This window comes from Trichoderma asperellum, chromosome 6 (assembly GCF_020647865.1).
Source record: "Trichoderma asperellum chromosome 6, complete sequence".
In the NCBI taxonomy this organism is placed as follows: Eukaryota; Fungi; Ascomycota; class Sordariomycetes; order Hypocreales; family Hypocreaceae; genus Trichoderma; species Trichoderma asperellum.
This window is the reverse complement of record NC_089420.1, coordinates 3,911,401-3,935,559: the sequence shown is the minus strand read 5'-3', so window position 1 is coordinate 3,935,559 and position 24,159 is coordinate 3,911,401. Positions and strand designations below refer to the sequence as shown.

Here is a 24,159-nt window from a genome sequence, read left to right as displayed (position 1 = left end):
ATATAAGTATTTTTTAAATTTATTAACTATTATTAAAAATTTATTAAAGACTTTATATAAAAAGCTACTTTATTAATAAATATAATAAAAAAAGATATTTTTTTTAAATAAAAGGAAGAATAATAAAAAGCCCTTAAGGAACTTAAAATAATAATAATATTAAAACCTATCTTTGCTATATTTAACCTAAAAAAACCTATTATAATTAAAATAAATATATTAATATTTATAATAAAAAAAGTATTAAGTTAGCCTAAAGAAAACAGCAAGCTATAACTTATTATATTTTTTTTATATAAACTCTATAGATTAGTAATATAATATATTATATATAACTAAAAAATATTAACTATTATTAAAGCATTTAAAAAATAAAAATATTATTATTATAAAAGCAAGTATAAGATTATTATTTTTATAAACTATAAGAATTTTATTTACTTTACTATTATATAAGAATTATTAAGTTAATAAATTAAATACTTTAAATTTTTTTTATAATTTAATTTTAAACTTATTTATTATAAAGGATTAGAAAATAAATAAGCTAATATATTAAGTAAAAGAGTTAATTATAAATAAAATATATTTAAATATATAGCATAAATATTATAATTTAATAATAATAAAAATATTAAATAAATATAAATTTATATAATATTTAAAGTCTTAAAAAGCAACCTTATGCTTAAAGAAATTAAAGAATTTATTAAAAACTAAAAAAATAAATAATATTTAAAAAATATTATTATAAATTTAAAATATTTTAAATAATATAGGAAAATTTAAGTATTTAAAGAACTATAAAAAAAAGTAATTAAATATATTTATAAATACCTGCTGTATAAATATAAAAGCATAATAAAAATATATAATTAAGTTTTAATATATTATAATATTAAAAAGCTTAAAGAATATATAAAGTATATTATATTATATTATAATATATATTAATAAATAAAAAATAAAAAATATAAGCCTTATAGAAAACTATAACTATTATTTATTATAAAATAACTTTAAGAATTAATTATTTTTAATTATATTATTAATTTACTTTTATTAAAAAAACTATTTATAAGTATATAATATAATAGTATTTTTATAGTAGTTTACTAACTTATAAAGTAAATTTACTTTTTACTATATAAAAAGTTATATTTATTAAAAAACTTTATTTATACTTATATAAAAATAATTACTATTAATTATAAACTATTTAAAGAAATTATTTTAAATTAAAGATAAATATTTACTTTTAAGTTTTAGTAAGAATTTATAATTAAACTAAAAATAAATTATAAACTTAATACTATATATTATTTTTAAATAAATAAATAAATTAAATATATAAATTAAATTATTAAAGTTTATTTATAAGCTTATATTAACTTTATATAAAATAATTAAGTTAAAAAACTATTAATAGTTTAACTATATTATAATAGTATATTATTAGAATTTATAAAACTAATACTTTTTTTTATAAATTATAAATTTATACTAGAAGTATTTAAATTATTATAAGATAAATTTAATTTAAAGAAAGTATAATTATAAACTAAATTAATAATTAATTTATATAAAGAAATATATATATAACTTAAGTTTATTAATAAATATATAAAGAAATATATAAATAAAAATAAAATTATAAAATTAATTTTTTAAAAGAAAAATATAGTCTACCTGCTGTAATATTTATAAGGCTATAAATTACTAAATATTAAAATAAATAAGTATAGGTAATAGGCTTTAAAAAGCCTTGAAAAAGCCTATAAAAATAGGTGCTATAGGGCATTTTTCTTATTAAAAATACCTATCTTACAGGGCACCTTACAGGGCATTTTTCAACTGTTCAAATCAATCGAAAAATTCGAACAAATGGTTCTCCTGATGAAATCAACCAATCAAAAGCCTAGAATCCTGCTTATATAAGCAATTCTAACCAATCAGGTTGCCGGATTTGCTCCACTTTTAAGGCATAAGGGGGTACCCTTACAAAATCGAGGAAAACAGCAAAAATCAACAAAATGACCTATTTGCAGTCTGTAAAGGAAGGTAACAGGGATCCTAGAAGGCCCCGGAAGGCCTCGGAAGGCCGCCTGCCGGTCTGATAATAGGAATGCACCTGAAACCTTATATAAAGACTATTTAATAACTTATTAACTAAAAGGAATTAGAAAAAATAAGTTATACTAGTAGAAAGCCTTGATTTTAAGCTTTCTAATAGTATTAAACTTTTTATTGCATTCTTTATTAATAAGCAAAAAATAAAGATAAAAGGAAAAGGATTTCCAGGTTGATTTGTATTAGAACTTTTATAAGATAGTTGCAATTATAACCTTCTAAACCAAATCATTAAATTGCTACCCTATACCTTTATATTCTTACAATAAGCTAAGTAATAAACTTAATATTAAAAAAATAAAACCTTATAAAATTTTAAAATAGATTAAAGAAGTTAACTATAAGCTAGCTTTATTAAATATAATAAAAATTTAAAATTTAATTTTTTATATATTATAATTTAAAAAAATATAAATTAATAAAAAAACTAAAAGATTTATTTTAAATAAAATTATTATAAAAAATTAAAAAAAAGAATATAAAATTAAAAATATTATTGCTATATATTAAAACCCTAAAACTTAAAATATTAAATATTTTATTAAATAAAAGGAATATTTAAAATTTAAAAACTTATAAGAATTTATTAAATATTTTAATTCTTAGGCGCTAATAAAGAAATTCCTTTAAATACTAGGCCTAAATTAATAAATACTGTATTTTAATTAATTATATTAATGCTGCTGTTAAATTAAATATTTATTATAGCCTTTAATTTAATATACTTAGCTTTATTTAATTTATTTAAACTCTTTAAACTATAATTTATTATTTTAGTACTTTATAATATTAAAGATTTTTATTAAAAATAAATATAAAATAAATAAAATAAAGCTTTAGCAGCTTTTTACTAATATTTAATAAGCTATTCCTTAGCCTTTTTCTTTTATAATTATAATCTCTTAAACTTAAAAGTAATATAATTTATTATAAATAATTAATAAAATTATATTTATTTTAAAAGAAAATAACTTATAAGCACTTAAAAAAATACCTATTTTATTATAAAAATAACTATAATATATATACTCTTTATAATATATTATATTATTTATTATTTTATATTAATTACTTATACTATATTTTTTATAAAAAGAATAAGCTATTATAAGAAATTTTAATTCTTTTATAATAGCAGCTAGAGAAAGGCACTTGTATATTTTTTAAGAAACTGGTTTAAAAATATAGTTAAGCATTATAAGAATTACAGGAAGTTTAAAGAAAGGACTTACTTAGGCAATTAATATAAAAAGAGTCCTTTTATAAGCCTTAAGGATAAGATTAATAAAAAAGGGGCATTATATTATAACTTAAACCCTATGTTTATATATTAATAAGCCTAAAGGTATATATTTAAAGATTAATTAAGTATTAATAAATTAATTAAAAAAGGATTATAGTTTATAGGCCCCTTTATTAAATTACTTCTATAAGTTATTATAAGCCTATATATTATAATTTAACTATAATTTAAATAAAATAATTTACTATATAAGACTGTTTATTATACTTGTTAAATATAGCTTAAATAGTTAGTTGTTAATATAGTATTTATATAATAACTAAATTAAACCTTTATCTAAAGTTATTAGCTATATAACTAAAACTGCTTATAAGATCTTTTGCATCTCTCTGCCAACATAAACCCGACGTTAAAGGTTTATCCCTTGGGAACTAGTTACCCTATACTAGGTATAGGATCAGAACGTTACAGTTTGCCTCAAACTATTGAAGTTACATATTTACACTGGTATTGAATCTTGATATTACGTTAACTAGCTATCTAGGCTATCGTACGGAGGTATATCTATATGAATGTGCTAGTTAGCGATCATGCCTTTAGTGATTACAGGAGTAGTCATTACGAAACTAGCGGTTGTTAGGCTCCGTGCTTGGCACGCCACCATGATGCTGACTACCCGTGTGGTATGTAAGCGATGTGGTCGCCGACCTATGGCATGGTCGTCGATTCTGCCTAGTGCATATATTATTATGTCCCAGAGAGGTCGGTCCAATAAGGCTGTTAAGCATAGCTAGGATCCTCTAATCGGCTGATGATGATCCGCTGTAACGCTGGCAATGTTGGCCACCCACAGGCACTATGTACTAGCTTAAACGTCATCTTCCAGAAGGATTAGCGATTATCTCAGGATGATGCATTAACTGCAAAGGCAAATTTCATGGCTGATACGGCATGGAGAGCCTCCAGATCTCCCTATCAAATGCAAATCAAATGCAAGTAATCGTTGATTCATCCACGTAAGACCTTTCCTATCACCTAAAATGTGTAATCACGACAACAAGCAATTGAAACAATTGCCACAAAATCTCGCTCTAAATACAGCAATGCTCGATGTTAGCGAGATAAAATCTCATTTGTTAAAGAATAAGTGCGAAAAGACCTGAAGGATCAGACATTTCCCACTAATTGGGTGAGCTTTAGTTAGCCTTTAATGCTGCTATTATTAAAAATATAGGTAATCTTAGATGCTTTAAAGCTGTATAAATAATTTGCAGAGATGAACTCTGAAAATACAACAGAATATGCCCCCTTTCCCTACAGTCTAGCCACCGATCGGGTGGTCTAACGTCCCATTCTCCACCCTATAATTTCTCGGTAGCCCTCCTCATAACTTTCATCCACAACATTATGATTTGTCCAACTAATTGAGTTCCCCCCTTAATTTGGAGTGCACTGAGAGTCTCGAACTGACGTCCGAAACTTAATCCCATGTTGTACACACATCCAGTCCCCAGGTTTTAGACATTCGATTACACCGTTCGACATGTGTACCGCAATTCTTTTGTGTTCGCCCACCCCTTCTTCATGAACCAATTGAAGGGACCCGGCTTTCACAGGCTTCCGATATTTTTTAGAAGGGCTAACCACGTATGAAGAGCCGATTAGTGACCCGCTGCAGTTGGGTTCGGAATGCCGTATGGCAACCAGGTCATTGTTGGCAGTCGACAGTCCGATGTTTCCAAATTGCATCAGAAGAACTACCAAAAATGTGTTGTAGGAACCTTCATGTTGGAAGCAGTGGCTTTCTCAAAGGTGTGAATAAAGTAAAGAAGTGATAGATGTAGACGAGATATTCAAAGTGACGCTGAGTGTATGGGTGTAAGATACATGAGTCCAGGAGAGAGGGAATGATCATTATTTATAATGAAATACTTTACTCTTATACCTGAATAGAAACAAAGGTGACCCGCAAGCATATTTCGGAAGCCTTATTTTGGAAGTCTCGCTTCCCTGGCATCTGAATCCCACAGCTAACGCAGCTGCTGTTACCGTTGTATATTTCGAAAGGTAGTTGCAAATGAAAGCAAAAGAAAGGCCACCTTGAGACATGGTATATCCTTACAGGGCAGTGTGGACTATTATCACTTGGAGTAGGTCTAGTGATACATCAAAATAAGGGAGGTAAATCTATTGATAATTACATAAAAGGTATTAGAATTACGGAATACTTCATTCATACTTACACAACCCTTCTTCAAAAGATTTAGCTTATACAAAAGTATTCCATTTATTGTGGCTTATAAGAGCGAAACCATCATAATTTTAGTATCGTGGCGGCCTCCTTAGCAATCCGGTCTCAGAGGCTATATCACATGGTTTCCCAACGTGTTCTCGCTCTATGAGCTCTACAGCCAGCTAAAGAACAGGTCAGCCTACGATTTGTGTGTTTGATCGCAAATCATTTTGTTGTCTATAGCTGAGTTCCCATGCCTTGATAGAATAGCAAGAGACTTGATTGATACTGTGACCCCCAGACTCAGCCATTGCAAGCACATAGTCTATGCTATATTATGTTGGTTAAATATGTAAAGTGGGATTATGGTTATATCCTAAATCCCGTTGCGTCATTGATAAATGGGGAAATAAACACAGGGGTAGGAACTCTACCTTATCTTAACGTAGTGTAACAGGAATTCTTCCAGGCAGCAGTAATAACTGCTTCTATTTCTAAAGAGTTATATGTATACCTTCCTAATCAATTCCACTGATTATATTTAGGCAGCAGGAATAGTTGCTCTTACTACCAAAGAATATTAAGCGAAGCTGATAATTGCTTCTAGACAGAGAGTATGGATTAAATAAGTAAGCACTAGCTTCAGCTACCTCCAATCTTTAACGACCAGCCGTTCGGCGACCAATTAAATGCTCGATTTTCGCCTCCGCAAAATATTTTGTTAATCAACGGAGATACAAATTTCGGTCTTGGCAAAAACTGAGCCACTTTAATGTAACATCGCGCTTCCCGAAAGTTGTTACTGCAATTAACTAGAATCGAGACCCTTTTTTCCAGTCATTTACATCAAGTCACCTTAACTTGACAACGCGCAGTCTACCAGATCCGCGCATCGATCAAGTTGTGGTGTATATTGTTAAAAAAAAAACAAAAAAAAAAAAAAAAGAGTAATTCAAATCACGAAAACAATGCACCATACTGAATCTAGAGAATAAATTTAGAACTATAAGGTGCATTCGATACAAAGGTCTTGCACATTGCAAAGTGTTTGTACTTCTTAGGTGTGTAACGTGTTTCATCTCGCTTTTCAACTTTTGGCCACCCAATACAAATAATTGAGATGATTCGGTTTCCCATTTTGAGCCATTCCGGCGGTAACGTTTGTGAAAGGGATTCCTAAAATGGATATATGTTTCAAACATGATTCCATTCGAGATCCGATCTGACATCGAAGCGAAGAGTGCAAATCGAATTGTTCACACCCCACTCACAATGAATGTCTGTGCTGTAACCAACTTATCTTCCTGCTTCCTTTCAGCTAAAGGCTTACAGAGGATTTGATACGGAGTTAAAGCTCCAGAGTCTCTCTAAAGCAATTAAGACTCCACCTTTCGTAAGGTCGGGGGGTGTTGCTATGCCGGTGTAGCTCGCGCTCGCGCTCGCGGTTCTAGTGCGCAGCGAGAGGCTGCAGTTGACATGACGAGAATTCATATATAAAAGCATACTTTGTATCATAATGATAAATAGCCGGTTCAGCCTCATTCATCCATCTAAAAATCGTCATTCTCTCCCTCAGTTTAAGTCCCATACAATAACAATCTAAACGCTAAATATTTAAAATGAAGTAAGTTTTAATCTTATAATTACGATACTTAACTAACCTCTTACTATAGGATCTCATATATTCTTACTTTCCAAGCTATTCTTGGCGCTGCATCTGCAGCTCCTCTTGAAGGTCGCTCAATCTGTCTTGCCAATTTTGTTGGTACAAACAGCGAGGGTGATGGTGGCCCTGGCCAAGCACCTTTTTCTTATAACGATTTTGGAATTACAATTACCGGAGGCGGCAAGAAGTTTCATCACAAGATGAATGAAGACGCTGATAATGGGACATTTCAGCGAGGCATTAAAGGAGAAAAAATCGGTAGCAAGACAGGTGTTAAGATTCATGCCAATTGGGACTATGCAAATAATTCTTGGTATGGTTGTCACATTAAGAAGAATGGCCACAAGTATATCGGCAAGGTTAAATCGCCCGAGATTCATACGGGAGCAGTGTCAGTAACCGAGGACCACTGCACGGTTCATTTCCCCTGCTAAATAAGATGTCAATTGGTGCTACACCTGTTATACATACTGCAAGTTAGCTGATAAGGTAGTGGCGACGGTAGCCGCAGCCAGGTGCCGGAAATGGCACTTCATCCAAAAACGAATGGAACTCAGGACCGCCATAAAATAGTACATGAGATGAGAGGAAGTTCGCACTTTACCAGCCACAGGTTCGCAAAGTTGGTTCGTGCGGGGAGAAACTTGATAATGACAAAGGCAGACACTCATTTCGGTCGCTACTGTACCTCGCCCGGTTGATGGTATTTTATTGATCAAAGTTCTTGAAGAAGCATGTATTATCAATTGTTAGAGCCTGTATAGAATTTGAAATTCTCTCAAGCCATTCAAGACCGCAATTTTTAATGTGTGATATCAAAGGAAGGGTCAACATGGAATATAGCCATTTCTTACAAATGAGCAGGTGGGCACCATATCCATACTACTACAACCATACGCATAAGTATACATGTTACGCATCAGCAGTAAATATATTTGAAATTGTAGAGGAAGACTCTTGTCCATTTTCTGCGTAACCTTTTAATTATAAAGCCTTTGTTATCCTACATAATAAATTTGCATGTCACAAATATGCACGCTCTGCTGTCCCTATAGCCCGGTGAGATCTGAATCTCTTTTTGTGAACCGAATGATTCATTTACACTAACTTATTTGTCTTCAGGCCAAACGTCGTAACCAAAAGTATCCTTCATATTCACAAACCGAACATGTCGTCCTTCCGCAACTTTTTCAATCGCTGCAAAGTCCTCGTCACTCAAGTCCGGAATTATGAAATTGCTCTCAATGCGACTTGGGGTTGAGCTCTTGGGTAGAACAACATAACCTCTCTTTAGACCCCAAGCCAGGAGAATCTGAGCAAGGCTGTAACCGCTTCGATCTGCAACCGCGTTGAGAGTTGGATTATCCCGCACTCGCTCTCCAGTCGTTGGCACTTGATTTTGTGAACCCAGGGGTGAGTAGGCCTCGGGCAAGATTCCGTTTTGGAAGCAGAACGCCACGAGCTCTTCGTTGGGTAGGAAAGGATGGATTTCAATCTGGTTCACTGCTGGCTTGATTCTTGCGAGTCCTAGAAGCGTCTTCAGCCCTGGTATAGTCCAGTTGGATACGCCGATCGCCTTCACGATGCCGCTGTCAACCAGTTCCTCCATAGCCCGCCATGTTGGCTCAGGATTTTCCGTCAAGGCCTTGTTGATGACGTATTTCCCATCCGGGCCTAGCTTCACCGTCCTGTCCGCATTCTTCTCAGCCGCAATTGGCCAATGCACAAGAAACAGGTCAATGTAGTCAACCTTGAGGTTTTCGCATGAATTCTTGGCGCTCCACTTCACATCCTCTGGTTCGTGAAGATGGTTCCAAACCTTTGTGCAGATAAACAAATCCTTGCGGGTTACATCGGGTCGACGAGCGAGGAAATCTCTTATCGCGTCGCCAACTTCGTCTTCATTGTGATAAAACCACGCACAGTCGAGGTGCCGATATCCGACATCCAAAGCCTTCGTAACAGCTGCGTATGTCTCGCCCTTGGCCCCCTCATTGGCAAAAGTGCCGAAACCAACGGCAGGTATCTTGGCTCCGGTGTTGAGGGTATAGGTCCTCGAAGAGAGAGTCTTTTGACTTGTGTCTGTCGCCATTGTGAAGCTCAATCTCGCCACTGAGAAAGCGAAGTCTCAAGTAGGTTGAATGAAGTGAATATTCCCTCCGCGTATAAAGCCGAGATATGGCGAGAAGATATCGTTATCGCTGCGGATTCTTTTAGATAAAGGCCATCCAACCCTTGCCAAGTAACGTGGATCAGTTTCTGAGCTCGTCGTTTCTTATAGAATAATCCCTCTTAGCGGTGAGATCAAAACGCTCAAAAGTTCAGCAGCTGAGGCAGTGATGCTATAAAAATTATCCACAATGATGCGACTCAACGAGGATTGCCCACAATAGTGGAATAACTAATGTAGCTAAGATGATTATTTACCCACTTTAATCGTATATCATGACGCAAGAGGCGGGTAAAATATGGCTCCTTGAGAACTATAATAAAAGATCTACCTTTTTTTTCACGAAGTTTCGCCCCTAGACATTATGCTGATAGCCAGAGATAATAGACTTCGGCACGTGCTGGCGTGCCATTCTGTCCACATAGTTGACGAATGCCATGATCTGAAACAGCCACAGCAGACCCGCATTCTCCATCTTTCTGGGCTTGTTTGCGCCTCAACCATGCTATCAACTGGAGCCGGCCCATCCGACTGGCCCATACGGCGGCTCCATATTTCGAAATCTCTTACACCGAAATCAACTTCAAGGTGGAATTGTGCCCACTGGCAGGATAAGCGGTGGATAAGACGAATGTTAACTAATGCCGACCGAGTGCCGACGATGACGACGTTCTCCTTAAACAACAGGCAGATTTCACTTTCTATTGGACTGAGTTGGCAAATGTGGCACAGAGAGTGGTCCTCGAAAAATGCAACAACGACGGTGAAAAAGGGAGAGAGTGTGGATTTGAGGCGACCGGTGTTTTCATATGGGAGCGATGACATCAGAGCTGAATCATGAACAAACCTTCATGTGCAGACCGGTGTATCTTGCAATCGAAAAAACAGCTCTACTAACTCCACTCCTTCAATGGGTGAGCTCTTCTATATATGTTCTTCCGCAGCCGGGTATTAAAGAAAGAATTCCGTGCTGTCAGCAGATGTTGAAACCCATTACACAATCATCTCCTATTCTCCGTACATCATAACCACCATGGCTACATTCGATGATGCCGATTTTGGCGTGGAGACGCCTACACAGCCTGTGCAGAGCAGCCAGCAAAATGCCGCCGGCGATCACGCTACAAACACAATTCATGAGGGGGCTCTAGCTATTCCAATGTCACCAACCTCGATTTCTCATGATGCGATTGAGATACCTGCCACAAGGTCTCCTCACGCCGATGCGTCAAAGTATATGCACAACCTCTCCCTGTCGCCCTCAATGAGGGATAGAAGGGCTTCTCGGAATTCTTTCGGGACCTCACTCCCAATCCCACGTTCCAAGAGACAGTCTCGCCTCAGCTCTGTCCACCATATCGACCGAGATGCAGTTTTGGGGTCAGGCGCAGTTCCCATCCAGCACACAAGGGACATTTTGGCAGCTCAAATCCAAGACATATCGGCAGATAAAGCTAAGAAAGCCAAGAACATGGCATTTGTCTTCGATATCGATGGTGTCTTAGTGCATGGCGATCGTCTGATCCCAGAGGGAAAGAGAGCACTGGAGATCCTGAACGGAGATAACGAGCTTGGAATCAAGATTCCTCACATATTCCTGACCAACGGATCAGGTAAACCAGAGCTGGCCCGCACGCAGCAGCTAGCCAAGATCTTGCAGAATCCTGTCAATACCGAGCAGTTTATCCAGTCACACACTCCAATGCGCGCTCTGGCGGAGTACTATAACACAGTGCTAGTAGTTGGTGGCGAGGGATATCGCTGCCGAGAGGTGGCGGAACAGTATGGATTCCGCGACATCGTGGTGCCAAACGACATTGTCGCATGGGACACTACGATCGCGCCCTATCGCGTCTTCACAGACGAAGAGCGTGCCAGCTCACGGCCTCGTGATTTTTCCCAGACCAACATCGAGGCCATCCTTGTTTTCTCCGACTCAAGAGACTACGCCACCGACATGCAAATCATCATTGATTTGTTGCGATCTGAGGATGGTCGACTGGGTACTATTGCCGCCGATCCAGTTTCTCAGCGAATCCCCATCTATTTCTCACAAGGCGATATGCTATGCCCTACTGAGCATCCTATTCCTCGTATGAGCCAAGGCACATTCAGAATCGGTCTCGAGGCTATGTACAAGGCGCTCACGGGGGTTGATCTCGAACGTGTGGTGTACGGAAAGCCTGAGATGGCCACATATAAATATGCCGACGAGGTCATCGCATCATGGATGGAGCAGCTGCATGGCGAAGAGCGTATCCCTGAAAACATCTACATGGTTGGCGATAACCCGGCCTCGGACATCATTGGCGGAAACATGTATGGCTGGAACACATGCTTGGTGCGTACTGGTGTATTCCAAGGCGGCGAGAATGATGAATCCAACCCTGCCAACTTCGGCGTCTTCCCTAATGTGCTGGAGGCTGTGAAATCTGCCTGCCGTAAGGAACTTGGAGAGTCGTTTAGATTTGAGTGGGATGACCGCGTCAATCCTGTGCTGCACGGCTCCAAGCATGTTGCATCGGCGATTGAGTAAGTGGACTACTATGCGATATGGACAAAAATTGCTTGAAATTTCGAAATGGGTTTATGAAATGGAATGAACTGGGGTATTATATGCCAAGAAAAAAAAGGAATAGACATCATAGCGACATTGATAAAGAGTGGCATCTTTCATATATGCCACAATTAAGTGCCACGGCAGGCGACCGCCACCTAGCTGATTGTATTTACATTGAAAAGTTACATAGTATTTTTCCTTTTTTATAGACTTAAGCTTCACATCTGGTCACTACTCAGAATATACATCCGCTTATCCAATCACCAGTCTGTGTCATGTACAAGTGTAATCCCGCCCGCCTTTAAAAAAAAAAAAAAAAAAAAAAAAAAGCATGGTGATAGCCGAGATCAGGGAGAAGACGTAAAGCGAATAGAATTGCCATTATTCTGTGAAAACGAAGCAGCACAACGCAATAAAGTGGGAGCTATAGAAATACTTAGAGCTCTTATGGCAGCTTGGCAATTTGGTGGTTAATATTCTGATGAGAAATTGAGCATAAAAATTCCCAGCATAGAAACGCTTTTACATCCAACAGATAATGAAAACAATTATTTAATATATGTGGCTATTCATCATTCGATAGACACATTTCTTTCATGGGGGACTAGCATATTACCGGTTAAAAATATAGCTTCTATACCAAAAATAAACTCGTATCTCACCACTAAAGAGAGGAGTACTGCGGTGTTTCTGGAATATGTTCAAAATTTTCTTTTTACCTTTTTGACTACTGTTTTCGTTATAAGAGCAGCTTATAAAGCTCCAAAAGCCGAGTCGAAGCTTAAGCCAGGTCCATAACGCTTAAGTAGTGCATAGTTTCTTGAGGATTTTACGACAAGTTTGAGCTTGAACCAGCAAACTAGTAGAGGGGGGGTTTTTTTTTAAGAGGAAGAAAAATGGAGAAAAAGAAGTGTCTTTACAGAAGGTGCCACTAAAAAAAACAGTGTGTTGTAGGACAAAATTATTAATGACGCCAAGATCCACCAATCTCATGATCTTCCCCAACGTTGTTACTGGATCTATTTATGAAGTCAGCCACTGGTAGGACATCTGAGCATAAGGACGGTAGGTTCAAATCCTACATCCGCTACCTTTTAGTTTGAGAAAGGAAATTTTTTGGGGCCTCGATCTAAATCTTGAGGGGCTGGGCACTGGAACTCCTTACAAACTACGACATTATATTCGAACTTTCTATTTAAATTATATAACCTTCAAGCGTTTAAAATATTATTTCAGCACATTTGTGTCACATAGAGTAACTTCTTTACCACCCAAGTTTAACTACATCGAGAGAGATATAAACTTCTATCCACCTGTATTTTTTTCTCACTCGCGAGGTTGGTAACTAGAAAGCGTACGCCAATAAATATTTTTACATATCACCATATGCACGGCATGAGTTGGCTTTCCGTTATAAGCGCTGTTTCCTTTTTTGGCACTGGAAGAGCAAGTGTACAAGCCCCCTTGTTTTCTCTCTTTTTTCTGTCTTTTTTTTCTATTCGATACGTATGAGCTAGTATTTCGTATTTCCTCCTTCTACATCATTACTACATGCTACCCCTCTTCAAAGCATTAGTGATCATTTATGAATATGGATATGCTCTATTTACAAATGGCTGCTTCCGAACCCTCTGCCAGTAAGCACGGCTGTTACTTATTGCTCGTAAAAATACTGTAAACGCTCACAAGACAAATCTTTTTTGTCTCAGAATAACTGGTGTAGTGCACGCTATTGCAAGAGCCTGCTTTATTGGCAACTAGCTGCTTTCTATGTGCAGCTAGCTTTGCGAGTTATAATCGGTGCATTGATCAATAAAGAGTATTGTAATCCGAGTTTTGTCGTCTAACGCTCCATACCACATCCCGTGTGTTGCGTAATTAACTCACCTAACTGCTTCTTTTGGATACAGCTAGTTGCCGCTCTAGGATAGTGTGAGCAAAGTTCAGAAATTTCGTCAGATGATATAGGTACATAAGCTACTAGCCATGATAGCATGTCGCTAGGGAATTCTAGTTGTTAAGCACCCAAAGCCTCTACATTATTCTCATATAGAGTGGCGGCAACAGGGACTCGCCATTTTCAACCGGTTTTACCTTGCCGTAGAAGCCTGGTGCACTTGGCTGTTACTGTAGCGTTCAAGCCTGATCGACCTATTGCGTGAGAACCTTGCGCTTGGCAAATCGTAGGACAGAGACGGGAACTGTAGCCCCTTATTACTGGGCTGAACGCGCCACCACAGCCCCTTTGTATATTGCGAGTACACTAAAGAAAGTCTGACGACCACTACAGAGTACAACGGATATACTCCACAGCTCCCAATGCTTTCTAAAATTTCCGATCCTGGACTCAGATTGCCCCCGTTCTGCCCGGTTATTCATAGATTGGCTTATTATTATGCATCTGTAAACTAATAAGATTGCTCATTCCCCCTTTGGCAAAGACTAGCGGCCTCTAGTGTCTACAAGTATAGAACACGAGGACGAAAAGCAGCCGAAAAGGAGTGGTGATATCCACTCTACGGAGCAGTTTTGAAACTATATGCAACAGTAAGCCTGACCAGATTCTTAATTAGGCTAGTAAATTGTTTACAAGTAAAAAGTTAATAATAGAGATCCTGCACTCCTGCACTAATCGGGCCGTCGATTGTTTTGCTACACATGCCACAGTTGTTGACGTTAGTGCTATACAAGCTAGCTTATACTAGCATCACAGCTGGCTAGGTATTGAACTATTGCAGGCTGCCATCAAATCATGTACTCAAAATGTCTAATCGGCGAAACAGCTAAATGTTATTCCACAAAGTATTCCATCAAGCCTATATATAAGTTGACATAGTTCCCAGCATCTAAGTTGAAGATTTTACTACCATCACCGACAGGGCTTGACCAATTTCTATAGCCAGCATCAAGATGCGATACTCCATTGTTGCCCCGGCTCTGCTGGCGGGCACTGCTTACGCCTGGCTTCCTCAAGATCGAGATCTAGCGGCCTTCAACCAAACGGCTCGCTTTGAGAAGCTTGGCAAACGATTTGAACCTTCGTTAGCTTCTGGTGTGACGAAGATCAGAGGTGTCAACTTCGGTGGTAGGCTCAGATACGATTAATTTCTAGAATGAAATAGGACGCTTACATGGGATTTTAGGCTGGCTTATCTGTGAGCCATGGATGATGCCGACCGAGTGGAACGATGTGATGGGCTGTAACAACGCTGCATCTGAGTTTGATTGCATGCTTAATAACTATATGGGCAACAATCGTGCGGCAGGCAATCAAAAGTTTAAGACTCACTGGAGCAGCTGGATCACTCCAGCTACCGTTCAATCGGTTCACGATGTCGGCCTGAACACTATACGTATTCCCATTGGCTACTGGTCCTACACAGCTATCGTCGACACATCCAGCGAACCATTTGCTGATGGTGATGCCATGCTCCCATATCTGGATGCAGTAGTTCAGAAGGCCGCTGATTTGGGAATCTACGTCATCATTGATCTCCATGGCGCACCTGGTGGTCAGCAACAAGACCCATTCACAGGTCAAAATCCTAACCCTGCTGGCTTCTTCAACTCATACGACTTTGGCCGCGCCGAGAAGTGGCTATCATGGATGACGAACCGTATCCATACTAATCCGGCGTACTCCACTGTTGGCATGATCGAAGTTCTGAACGAGCCTGTTTCTAACCACGATGCAAACGGCCGCTACCCTGCTCCTGGTGAAAATCCAGGTTTGGTGCAGACTTACTATCCTGCCGCATTGAAGGCTGTCCGTGATGCTGAGGCTGCCCTAAATGTTGCTAGCAACAAAAAGTTACATGTGCAATTCATGTCCAGCAAATGGGGCTCTGGTGACCCTCGCTCCAACTCTGCAGTGGCCAATGATCCCATGACTGGATTTGACGACCACAACTACATTGGATTCGCTCTGGGTAACAATAATGGCGACCAATATTCGCTCATGCATAGCGCGTGCACCGATTCTCGCGTTGTGAATGGCCAGAACTTTGAGATCACTGGTGAATGGAGCATGACATCAGGCGTTGATTGGAGCGACGCTGCCTTCTTCACAAAGTTCTGGACTGCTCAGCAGCAGCTATATGAATCCCCAGGAATGGACGGATGGATCTACTGGACTTGGAAGACTGAGCTGAACGATCCTAGATGGACCTACTCATATGCTACCTACCTCAACTATATCCCTACCAATGCTGCTGCCTTGGAGCAAAATGTTTACCAGGATGTCTGCGCTGGATTTAGGTAAGAGTTGCAAAAGCTCTCTTGAATCACTAGGATATTTCTTCAGCAATGTACGTCTATTAATTAGACAAGTTATCCAGAACTGAAACTACATTTGATCTTAATAATTGATCTTAATAAGGAGCGTATATATATATTTTACTACATAGGAATTACTTTTCAACAATGAACTTCAGGACTATAGACTCATTATTTCATAAATTCACTATCATGGCTCTCTGCCTATGTGCTCTACAGTCTCGAGAACAATTGTGGTAAAGGTAAGATCGTTTAATTCACAATATGCATTCTAAATGCGTCTCATTCCATTACAAAAAGTTAATATATTAAGGCAAGTCAATATACATCCCTAAAATCTCCAAACGCTCTTTCACCTGTAGCCATTCGAATACAAAGTAATATCGAGTTCGACCATTAGCCCATCATATCACGATATGAGGCTAAATCGTTTGTCTGACCTTGCGAAGCATTCTATATATTATTTTGAAGATATTTGGCTTCACTATACCTTCCACCAATACACGTTTAAAGAGTTTGCGGCTACTCATGACTTTCTTTAAGCGAGACTTGAACTGTAGAAACTACAAATGGCAGTTCCAGCCATTTGCTAGGCGAATTGTAGCTGCTAAAATCCTCAGCTGTGGGCAAAAACAAAGCTTTATTCTCATAGTCAGCTGCTAAAGTTGCTGTTAATACAATTTTCTGAGGAACTCATCCTCTAGTGAACCATAGAGGAAGAACCTGCTCGGTACCCGGATTAACGACGAAAACTTTAGATAGCTAAGGAGTACTGTATCTGAAGCTGGTTCTGGTAATCCGTAATTTGTAGATTAGCCTTACAATTTACCGATATTTGGATAATAGCATTGTGATATTTGGGAATATGTCGCAAAATGTATTTCGCCGTACCATTGACTGTGAAAGTTTTAATAGCCGCGAACGAAACCCTGTTCGGAGATGCTTCGAAAATTTACCTCGAAATCGGTAACCCCTGTACCAATTACAGGCGACTCCAGGCATATGCCGCTTTTGCCGCTGAGGTTATTACTCAGTCCGCCGCATCACTTCGTAGCGGCTGCCCGGCGCCTCCGCTTGTGAGGAAGACTAAGTGGGGAGAGAATACACATAATAAGTAATCATTGCTGCGCGGGGCCGAAGAAAACGATCTACTTGTATGTTGTTAGATAGAGAAGTTTTTCATGGAGGCCGTAAAGCATGAGTCGGCATTAGATAATTAGTACTACTAGTACCTTTACACACATTTTGAAATACAATCCGCGTATTCTGCACCTTACACGCCTAGTATTTGTCGGTCGTTAAGTGGTTAGGACATCACTGCTTTCTGTTATATACCCTGTAGGATCCGCTCGCTCTAAAATACACTATTAGAAATCATTAAGGTTAGTTATCAACGCTACAATGTCGTAAGAGCATATATAGAGGGAGAGTGCTCCGAAGACAAATCTTTCCTGGTATTCATTGCCATTCTATTCATCCTAATAAGCTACACACCCCCATTATTCCTTTAACATCTCATCACCATCATGTCGACTGTAACTCTGCACTACTTCGGCCTGGGAAGCCTTGGGCGGGGTGAAATTGTCCGGTAATGACATCTGGTGCACAACCTATACATTGACGGGTGCTGATTGTGATCCAGGTTGTTTTTACATGAGCTTAACATTGATTATGAGGATGTGTTATACACCTACGATGAAACATGGCCCTCTGTCAACAAAGCCAAGGACGTGAGCTTGACTGGGACGCTACCCGTCTTGGAGATTGATGATCTGAGGCTCTACCAGGTATGTGCGCTCCCCGATCTCCCGAGCGCGGCAAATAGACTGTGCTCGAGCGCCCAGTTATACTGAATATCGATACTAGCATCTTCCCATTCTTCGATATCTATCTCGACGCGCTGGCGCATACGATGGCGAAACAAACCATGAGAAATACCTTGTTGATGCGGTATCTGACATTTACAATGATTGGCGAGTAAGTGCCAGACATTGTGCATTACTACGCGGCGAATAAATTTGGCTCACACAGTGCTGCTAGACAGGCTGGGTAGCCCAGCTAACCGCCAAGTCGCCCGACTACCAAGCCACACATGTCGACAAATTCCATCGCCTGTTCACTGATTTCTACTCGAGGGACTCCAGCGGCCCCTATCTCCTGGGCAACAAGCCGACCTATGTTGATTTTGCCGTCTTTCAGGCTCTCGACAACGACGAGTGCATTGGCTGTGCTCCTGTTAGTCCTCCCTTGATATTTCTTTATCGCCCCGATTGCTCCCAATTATCCTGCCCTTGTAGGACTTTATATAAACTCCATGCATTTGTTCATTTTAAACTTGTGCACTAATGCTGACAAACGCCACTAGAACCCGCTGTCAGAGCCACTGACGAAGCTGAAGGAAGCCGTCCTAGCTCGCCCGAATGTTAAGACCTACCTGGCTGAGCGAGCTACAGCTAAATAGGTGCTGCGGCCACTAATAAAAGTCTAGTCGTCTTCTTCATGTACAAAGTAGTCTTACGTATTTAAATTCGAGCGATCCAGTTATGTTATCCATCTGCATAACGCGAGTGACAACATCTTTCCATCCGAAGCTATGTAAGTAATGCTAGGGTCTGTCAGTAGGTGGTATCCACATTTAGCATCCAGTTTCAAGTTTTATAGCGATTATATGTGCAGACCTGTACCATTATTCGCACCGAATGAAGATGGAGATTAGTTAGATGACTTTTCTGGCGGAATATATGCATAATGAAGACAACTATTGGCCATGCGTATATTAGCGGCCTGCTCAGTAGACAGAGAAGGTGGAGTGTTTGCACAATGATGTGCCAATGGCTTCGACACAAGCATCTGAGTATCTGAACATGCGTGTTATTCTGAATCAGCCGAAAAAAAAGTATGTACGTGGTAGCGTCACTATCGTGGATAAAGTACGATTCCGTCTGGAAGAAGTGTGAAAGCTAAACATTATGTTTTGTATAGAATAGATGAAAGTAATTGATCCATAGTAGTCAATACCATAATATTACCCGTCTTAATTTGGGCAAGCTTTCACTTTGGCCCTGATGAAGCGCGGTAGTCCAAAAGTTATTACCAACCTTGCATTAAAATCTAGAGCAAAGAGATGTATTTCACCCGGTTCATGAAGAAAATAAAGGACAATAGCTTGGAGAAGTAGTCTCAATGGCCAATAGCAGTATGTCCCTGCTGAGGTTCTTTCCACCTATCTAGGCGACAGCTCCGCCCCAGCTCGGAATACCCTCGATGCTAACATCAACTCCCTAGTGTTCTAAAGGACCGTGGCAAGAGACTTTTAAGCTCGTCCAAGACAGTTCCATACTTCACTATGGATGAACTTGTTTGTATGATGTATCTTTTACATACTGGCTGTTTTATCTGGCAAGGATATAATAAAATTACTGTAGCGTAGAGGCGCCCATCTAATAGGCTAATGTCTGTGCATTATTGATCAACTCCGTCTTAGAATATGGGCTAACATCGAACTAAATGATCTGGCAATATCACATTTAACTTACGTTTGAGTATCTGCTATTTATGCCCCCAGACTGGTAAACTCAAATCTCTGGTAGCTAGCTTTATGCGATCGATAGAAGACTGGACTATATACACAACACGAGAAGCAACCAAGTGAAATGTGCATACTCGATTGGCCAATGGTAAGTCGTCTTGGACTACAGCATTTATGGTCTATGGCATGGGTATATTGTATATTTAGATGAGTCGTCTTATAACCTAAGCTTACCCTGTTGTCTTATACAGCCAAACTCCTTGGACATGCCTCTGAAGCGGATTTGGATTTGGATTCGGATTCGGATTCGGATTCGGATTCCTCGCTAGAATCTATGTACTATGTAAGGGGAGCGCGCTGCGGATCTCTCAACTCCCCAAATCGCAAAGCGCCATCTTCCCCGCATTGTCCGTCTACTTCGTGCCCCTCACTATAATAGCAAAGTTACTTTCTATTTGCCGCCGTTTATCATTCTTACGCCTATGAAAGCAATTCACGATTCCGATCATTCCTGTTCTTTCGGCTATCATAATTCTATAAAACGCTAGATCAGGTCTGTTCTTTTTTTCTTTGTCGTGAGTATGCTTTATTTGTCTTGAAGATATTCTATGTGCCTCACATTTCTTAGCGTTGAAAAGAGCGATTCGGGAATCACAAGACTATTAACGGATATTCCAATGTGCTAGGCTACTTGCCAGTAGCATACATATAACTCCGCTATGGCATATCAAGTCCTGGGAATAGCGATCATCGCTATTATTTTCGTTCTATTAAAATCCCTCAACGCAACTGATGCTCCAAAGATTAAAGGCATACCTGAAATTCCCGGCGTTCCTATCTTTGGCAATTTGCTGCAGCTTGGAGTGGATCACGCTCGTGTTGCCCAGAAATGGGCGACAAAGTATGGGCCTGTTTTTCAGGCTCGCCTCGGAAATAGGGTGCGTATTTCTCAATTACAAGACGTAGCTTAGCTAACATCGGTTCATCGAACAGCGTATTCTTTTCGTGAATTCTTACGAAACAGTGAAGCATTTCTGGATCACCCACCAGTCGTCTCTCATCTCTCGGCCTACCTTTCACACCTTTCATTCGGTAGTATCCTCGTCTCAGGGGTTTACAATCGGCACTTCTCCCTGGGACGAATCATGCAAGCGCCGCAGAAAGGCTGCTGCTACGGCATTGAACCGCCCAGCTGTCCAGTCCTATATGCCTATTCTCGATCTTGAATCTACTGTAAGCGTCAAGGAGCTCCTTAACGACTGTATGAATGGCTCGCGGGACGTGGATCCCAGTCCATATATGGCACGATTTGCACTCAACACATCGTTGACCTTGAACTATGGATTCCGCATTGACGGCAACATTAACGACGAGCTCTTGGCGGAGATTACACATGTCGAGCGCGAGATTTCCAACTTTCGATCAACAAGCAACAACTGGCAGGACTATATCCCTCTTCTTCGCATCTTTGGCAAGAAAAATAGCAAAGCAGAAGAATACCGAGTCAGAAGGGACAAATATTTGACTGACATGCTCAATGACTTGAAGGAGCGAATTGCCAATGGTACCGACAAGCCATGTATAACGGGAAATGTCCTCAAGGATCCAGAGGCAAAACTTAACGAAGGTTAGTGCCACCAATGTAAATTCATTTCATCATTCTTGAAAGCATGGGCTAAATAAGACTTATTCGTATAGCCGAACTAAAATCCATTTGCCTAACAATGGTTTCTGCCGGGTTGGATACAGTGCCTGGTAATATTGTTATGGGAATGGCATACCTTTCTACCAAGGAGGGCCAGGCAATTCAAGCAAAGGCCCTACAGGCCATTCAAGATGTATATCCCAATGGGGATGCTTGGGAGAAATGTCTTATTGAAGAAAAGGTTCCTTACGTCACTGCGCTGGTCAAAGAAACGCTCCGCTTCTGGACTGTTATTCCAATTTGTCTTCCTCGTACCAACATCAAAGATATTCCCTACAAGGACTCTGTCGTCCCCGCTGGAACAGTGTTCTTTATGGTAAGTATCACTCAATATGCCACCGCAATCAAGTGTCAGCAAAGGTTTGTGCTTACGATTGCCTTAGAATGCTTACGCGGCCGATTACGACGAATCTCGATATAAGCTTCCTGATCAATTTATTCCCGAGCGGTTTATAGAAGACACGGAGATTGGTACACCGCATTACGCATATGGGGCAGGTTCTCGAATATGCGCGGGCTTTCACCTCGCTAATCGAGAGCTCTATACGGCATATATTCGACTCATCACCAGCTTCCAGATTGTCCCATCCGATGATCCTTCGCAGGCTCCAATTATTGATCCCATTGAATGCAATAGTATGCCCACTTCATTGACTACAGATCCAAAGCCATTCAAGATTGGGTTGAAGCCTCGAAACGAAGCAAAGACTAGAGAGTGGATTGCAGCAGCGGAGGAGAGGACTAAAGATTTGTAATTGTTTTCGTCAACAGGTGGACGCTTGTGTTATTGCTCGTGTAAAACGGTGTTTTTAAATAAAATTGGAATCGGATATGTCATCTAGAATCTCATTGGAATTTAATACTCTATGAATTACACCACGGCCAGAAGAGACTTGTTGATATAAAATCGTGCGGCTAGTATAAAAATGCCAGAGACAAGCGCAAGCGCACCGGCATAAAACATGGCAGGGCGGTACGCGTGCAATCCACCATCAGTACCACCGAATGCTTCTAAGATGTAGCCCGCGATTGGAGCGCCCTGTGTGTGAATAGAGATCTTGTCAGGCCATGTCCCCAGTTTTGAAAGAGAGAACAGCTTACCAGGAGATAGCCTCCAACCCAGCCGGTTACTACCATACTCATGGCGATAGCCACCCTGGCACTACCAAACACTTTGCTGATAGCAGTTGGCATGGTGGAGAAAAAAGCTCCATTGGCAGCACCATTGATGACGACAAAGGCAATGAGCGGTCCTAGTTCCGTAGAAGTTGGCCAAATTGCAAGCATTGTGATAGCAGTCAAGACCAACGACACAAGTACGGTATTAATCGAGCCGACTTTATCGGAAGCAAAGCCTGAGAGGATGCGACCGGCGGCGGAAGACAAGCTGAAGCCTGCAACCAAGCCGGCGCCAACGTTGGGCGAGAAGCCCAGTGATCTTGTATATAATGGAATAAAGAACGGCGGGACAAATAAAGGGAAAGTTCCAATCGCACTGCCGACGAAGATGAGCACAAATGTTGGGGATTTGAACAGCTTCCTAAACAGCTGTTAATAACTTGCGATTTCTTCCCCCAAAGGTACATGGTAATTCAAAAGGTTTCACAGCTTACCATTCAATAAACCCTCGCCTCTCAACAGGTATTCTCTCCTTCATCAACCATGCGGCTGGGAGACCTGTAGCAAGAGTCATGAGGCCAAGGATGCGGTACGCCCACGCAATGCCTAGTTTTTGGATTAAAGAATCTAAAGCAAAGCTGACTGCAGCGCCTCCAAACCCACTTCCAGCGAACATGAATCCATTGGCTAGGCCGCGTTTGGTATTAAAATATTGTGATGGAACTGTAGAGATGACCTGCATCGCGTTCAAGGTTAGCTTCAAGAGATTCCATGGCCAGTTCCCGGAACAATGCGTTATGTTGAAGTAGGATGAGGAGCAGTATGCGTGTATATCGTCAAAGTGGCGAATAATCGGAGAACACTTACGGCGAAACAAAGACTACACGTATGTGACACATGCGCGTTAATACTCTCTCTCAAGGCATTATCTTCTTCAAGTGTAAGGCTGAAGATTAAACGCAGTGCATCGCGTTCGTTTTTGCTCTCACCTGACTCCAATCCCCATCACTACCCCCGACGTGAAAAACAGTGCGCCAACGTTGTGGATCGTGAAGCTGCTCAGGATCTCGCTGCCGCCCATACACGCCGCGCCCAGCATTGCTGCTGCGCGGACTCCAGTTTTTCGCACCACCAAGGAGTTGACAATTGCCAGCGCCGAGATCAGCGCTGCCTGCAGCGATCCCACAAACGAGAGAACAGCCGGATCAGCCAAGCCATCAGCGACCAGGGCGGTCTGCATCACGCCCCAGGCATACGTCGTGCCGAGTGACCACCATAGCAGAACGAAGCCGCCGGCTACGATGACCCAGCCGTATCCGCCTTCAGGGGCCGTCGAATCGGCCTCGCGCGACGCCTCGAGGACGTGGTCGGTGACGGTAAATGCTTTGGAGACCTCGTTTTTCCTGCCATTGGAGTTGCGCAAGCTCCCTGTGTTGCTGGAAGCAGAGCTCGTGGCAAGCTCGATGGCGGTCGTGGTCGAAGCCATCATTACATGTGCCGTGAAGCAGCAGCGTTACCGGCGAGGCGAG

The 24,159-nt window shown here is 40.1% G+C and overlaps 8 protein-coding genes across 9 annotated transcripts; 6 read left to right on the top strand and 2 right to left on the bottom strand.

The window, feature by feature from the left end:
* Positions 1–3,963: 3,963 nt before the first annotated feature.
* On the top strand, positions 3,964–5,191 carry TrAFT101_010732 (uncharacterized protein; the record flags this gene model as incomplete). The annotated part of the gene is made up of 2 exons (XM_066129051.1): positions 3,964–4,060; positions 5,052–5,191. 2 exons carry the CDS (start codon positions 3,964–3,966, stop codon positions 5,189–5,191), a joined length of 237 nt encoding a protein of 78 aa, XP_065985181.1.
* A 2,034-nt stretch (positions 5,192–7,225) lies between these two features.
* Positions 7,226–7,813, top strand: TrAFT101_010731 (uncharacterized protein; the record flags this gene model as incomplete). Its single annotated transcript, XM_024907115.2, has 2 exons — positions 7,226–7,230; positions 7,280–7,813. The coding sequence occupies 2 exons, from the start codon at positions 7,226–7,228 to the stop codon at positions 7,704–7,706; spliced, it is 432 nt and encodes a 143-aa protein (XP_024755556.1). The 3' UTR covers positions 7,707–7,813.
* A 384-nt stretch (positions 7,814–8,197) lies between these two features.
* Positions 8,198–9,744, bottom strand: GLD2 (Glycerol 2-dehydrogenase (NADP(+))). The gene has a single exon (XM_024909034.2). The coding sequence runs from the start codon at positions 9,362–9,364 to the stop codon at positions 8,381–8,383; it is 984 nt and encodes a 327-aa protein (XP_024755555.2). The 5' UTR covers positions 9,365–9,744; the 3' UTR covers positions 8,198–8,380.
* A 293-nt stretch (positions 9,745–10,037) lies between these two features.
* TrAFT101_010729 (uncharacterized protein) lies at positions 10,038–12,256 on the top strand. Of its 2 annotated transcripts, XM_024904248.2 has the most exons (2): positions 10,038–10,356; positions 10,420–12,256. In XM_024904248.2, exons 1-2 carry the CDS (start codon positions 10,353–10,355, stop codon positions 11,976–11,978), a joined length of 1,563 nt encoding a protein of 520 aa, XP_024755554.1. In that variant the 5' UTR covers positions 10,038–10,352; the 3' UTR covers positions 11,979–12,256. The 2 variants fall into 2 exon arrangements, with proteins under 2 accessions (XP_024755554.1, XP_065985180.1); XM_066129050.1 differs by having other exon boundaries at positions 10,038–12,256.
* Positions 12,257–14,890: 2,634 nt separating this feature from the next.
* On the top strand, positions 14,891–16,437 carry TrAFT101_010728 (uncharacterized protein). Its single transcript, XM_024907114.2, has 2 exons — positions 14,891–15,087; positions 15,146–16,437. Exons 1-2 carry the CDS (start codon positions 14,913–14,915, stop codon positions 16,261–16,263), a joined length of 1,293 nt encoding a protein of 430 aa, XP_024755553.2. The 5' UTR covers positions 14,891–14,912; the 3' UTR covers positions 16,264–16,437.
* A 1,075-nt stretch (positions 16,438–17,512) lies between these two features.
* On the top strand, positions 17,513–19,233 carry TrAFT101_010727 (uncharacterized protein). Its single transcript, XM_024902854.2, has 5 exons — positions 17,513–17,865; positions 17,920–18,064; positions 18,144–18,254; positions 18,318–18,512; positions 18,643–19,233. The coding sequence occupies exons 1-5, from the start codon at positions 17,804–17,806 to the stop codon at positions 18,736–18,738; spliced, it is 609 nt and encodes a 202-aa protein (XP_024755552.1). The 5' UTR covers positions 17,513–17,803; the 3' UTR covers positions 18,739–19,233.
* A 975-nt stretch (positions 19,234–20,208) lies between these two features.
* Positions 20,209–22,397, top strand: TrAFT101_010726 (uncharacterized protein). The gene is made up of 4 exons (XM_066129049.1): positions 20,209–20,744; positions 20,800–21,433; positions 21,505–21,827; positions 21,895–22,397. Exons 1-4 carry the CDS (start codon positions 20,526–20,528, stop codon positions 22,264–22,266), a joined length of 1,548 nt encoding a protein of 515 aa, XP_065985179.1. The 5' UTR covers positions 20,209–20,525; the 3' UTR covers positions 22,267–22,397.
* TrAFT101_010725 (uncharacterized protein) lies at positions 22,383–24,119 on the bottom strand (the record flags this gene model as incomplete). Its single annotated transcript, XM_024901368.2, has 5 exons — positions 22,383–22,550; positions 22,613–23,051; positions 23,125–23,366; positions 23,498–23,510; positions 23,620–24,119. 5 exons carry the CDS (start codon positions 24,117–24,119, stop codon positions 22,383–22,385), a joined length of 1,362 nt encoding a protein of 453 aa, XP_024755550.2.
* Positions 24,120–24,159: the final 40 nt, after the last annotated feature.